At 57.1% G+C, this 2640-nt stretch overlaps 1 protein-coding gene across 1 annotated transcript; it reads left to right on the forward strand.

Moving 5' to 3' along the window:
• Positions 1-303: 303 nt before the first annotated feature.
• On the forward strand, positions 304-2340 carry GPATCH3 (G patch domain containing 3; the record flags this gene model as incomplete). Its single annotated transcript, XM_008935839.1, has 4 exons — positions 304-363; positions 637-758; positions 942-1069; positions 2121-2340. Coding segments are annotated over 4 exons (530 nt in total), but the record flags the coding sequence as incomplete, so codon positions are not given.
• Between the last annotated feature and the right edge of the window lie 300 nt (positions 2341-2640).

Raw genomic sequence — 2640 nt, forward strand, 5'->3', positions numbered from 1 at the left:
TGTCACCGTGGGGCCCGAGGGGGTGTCACTAACCCCCCAGGAGGCTCCTGCAGCAGCTGTGGGTACAGGCGTCCCCCTGTCGCTTTCTAAACCTTCCCTTCACTAAACCTCCCCTTCATCCCCTGCAGTGGTTCAGTGCAGCAGCCAGAGCCTGTTGTCTGAGCACTGTGGTTTGTGGGGTCTCTCCTACTGATTTCTTCCCATTTTGTGAAAGAAATTGGGGAGCTGGGCCACCAGCAACAGCTCTTTTTGAGTCAGGCTCCCACAGCTCCCCCCTGAGTGGTGTTTTCCTTCCCTCGGCAGACTTTGACGAGCAGACTGCAGACGACTGGGACGTGGACATGAGCATCTACTATGACAAAGGTACCTGAGCTGAACCCCCCCCTTGGCCCCAGGAAACCAGGGAGGCTGGGAAATTCTGACCCTGCAGAATTTCTGCAGTGGGGAACTCTTGGGCTTCCTTTGGAAGCATCCAAGACCTCAGAGCGCTTTGAAACGACGTTTTTCTCGTCTGGCAACGAGAGCTGCCAAAAAGAACAGGTTCTGCCTCCCTGCTGCCTGCTGCTCTGGGGGAAATGACAGCAGTGAGAGGCTTTCTGAGCTCTGCTGCTCTGACTCTTGCTTCTCTCTCCCCAGAGGGGGGTGATAAGGACGCTCGGGACTCGGTCCGGATGTTGCTGGAGCAGCGGCTGAGGGGGGGTTTGGAGGATGGGTCTGTTGCAGGGCAGCAGATTGGCACCTTTGAGAGGTACACCAAGGTGAGCTCTGGATACGTGTGCTGGAGGCACCAGGGAGGGCCACAGAAGCTGTGGTGGTGGTGCCCAGGGGTTGGGAGTAACGAGGAGGAGAGGTTTTGGATGCAGGGAGTGGGCAGAGGGTCCTGGGAAGATGAGGATGGATTTTGTCTGGGGACTTTGTGACCTTTTTTTCTCTTCTCCCAGGGCTTTGGCAGGAAGCTGCTGGAGCAGCAGGGCTGGACGGAGGGGCTGGGCCTAGGGAGCAGCAACTCTGGAATGGCTGAAGCTCTGGACAATGAGGGTCAGAACCCCAGATGCAAGAGGGGGCTGGGGTAAGTAGCCAGCCCTGACCTGCCAGCCTGTGCCTGGAGCCTCTGTCTGGGCTCTCTGAGCTGACACAGCAGCCAGCGGGCCACAAAGGCACCAAAATATGAACCAGAATTGTCCCAGGGATGGGCCTTTCTCTGCACAGCTAGTTGCAGGGCCTATGACAGCATTCCAAAGCTAATTCCTGGCAATCCAGGGATCCTTAGAGGAGCTTGTGGTGTTAGAGTAGGGCTGGAACCACTTGCAAGTTCACGTAGCACACAAATGCAGAGGGAGTGCTGTGTTTGAGGATTGAGGGTCACCTCTGCTGTGGTATGTGGTGGGAAAGGCCCAAGTGACCACAGCTGTAGCTGTGCACCTGCCCCCTACCTTCTCCATGGGGTTTTTGGAGGCTTTGTGTTGATGTGGGTTTCACTTGAGGGCTGGCTCTTGGTCTGGAGCAATCTCACAGGCAGGAATAGCAGAATCCTGGTTGTCCTGTGTTGATCCACTTCACCCCTGAAGCACATGAAGGAAATCCCAGAACCCCAGCATGGTGGGATGGGGAGGGACCTCTGGAGATCATCTTCTCCAACCCCCCTGCTCCAGCAGCTCACCCACAGCAGGGTGCCCAGGGTCACAGCCAGGCAGGTTTGGGATCTCTCCAGAGCAGGAGGCTCCACAGCCTCTCTGGGCAGCTGCTCCAGGCTCTGCACCCTCACCCCAAAGAAGTTTCTCCTCCTGCTCAGGTGGCACCTCCTGGGTTCCAGTTGGTGCCCGTTGCCCCTTGTCCTGTCTCTGGGCACCACTGAGCAGAGTCTGGCCCCAGCCTCTTGCCCCCCGGGGCCCTTTAGCTCTTGCTCAGCACTGCTCAGATCCCCTCTGAGGCTTCTCTTCTCCAGCTGAACAGCCCCAGGGCTCTCAGCCTGTCCTGGCACAGAGATACTCCTTTAAACACATCCAAGAGGTCAGCACAGAGGGAACAATGTTCTTGCTGGCAGTGAGAGCTGCCAGCTGAGCTGGGTGTGTCCCACTGCCACGGCAGCGTTGGCCCAAACATTTCCCCTTTCCCTCCAGGTACCATGGGGAGAAACTACCAACCTTCAGCAGGGTGAAGAAGCCCCGGAGGGACTCTCCCATCCTCATCTCCACCATCTATGATGACCCTGACCCAAAAGACAGTGGTGACCTGCTGCTGAGGCGCCAGCCACCCACTGCCATGAAGTACAGGCAGGACGTGGTGTTCGTCCGGGCATCACCCCGTGCCCTGGAGCCCCCCAGTGCCCAGTCAGGCTGAGCAGAGACTGTCCCAGAGCCTGCCTGCTGGCTCTGCTCCTCTTGAGCACAGGCTGGCCCCTGCTCTTGGCTTTGGAGCAGAGTTTTTAAGTATTTATTTTTGGAAGAAATACAGACTTGTAATAAGAATGGCCTCGGTGGGTGTTTTTCCCCCTGGTTGAACCCTTGCAGTGAGGGGGAGTAGTGCTGGGCCTGGCTGTTGGGTGGGAACGAGGAAGGGTGTTGGCATTTCTGACCAGCAGTTTAAAGCCTGGATCAGCCAAGCTGCTCTGCTAGGTCAGCCTAAAAAAAAAAAAAACCA

Source organism: Merops nubicus, unplaced genomic scaffold (assembly GCF_000691845.1).
Source record: "Merops nubicus isolate BGI_N331 unplaced genomic scaffold, ASM69184v1 scaffold24342, whole genome shotgun sequence".
NCBI lineage: Eukaryota > Metazoa > Chordata > Aves > Coraciiformes > Meropidae > Merops > Merops nubicus.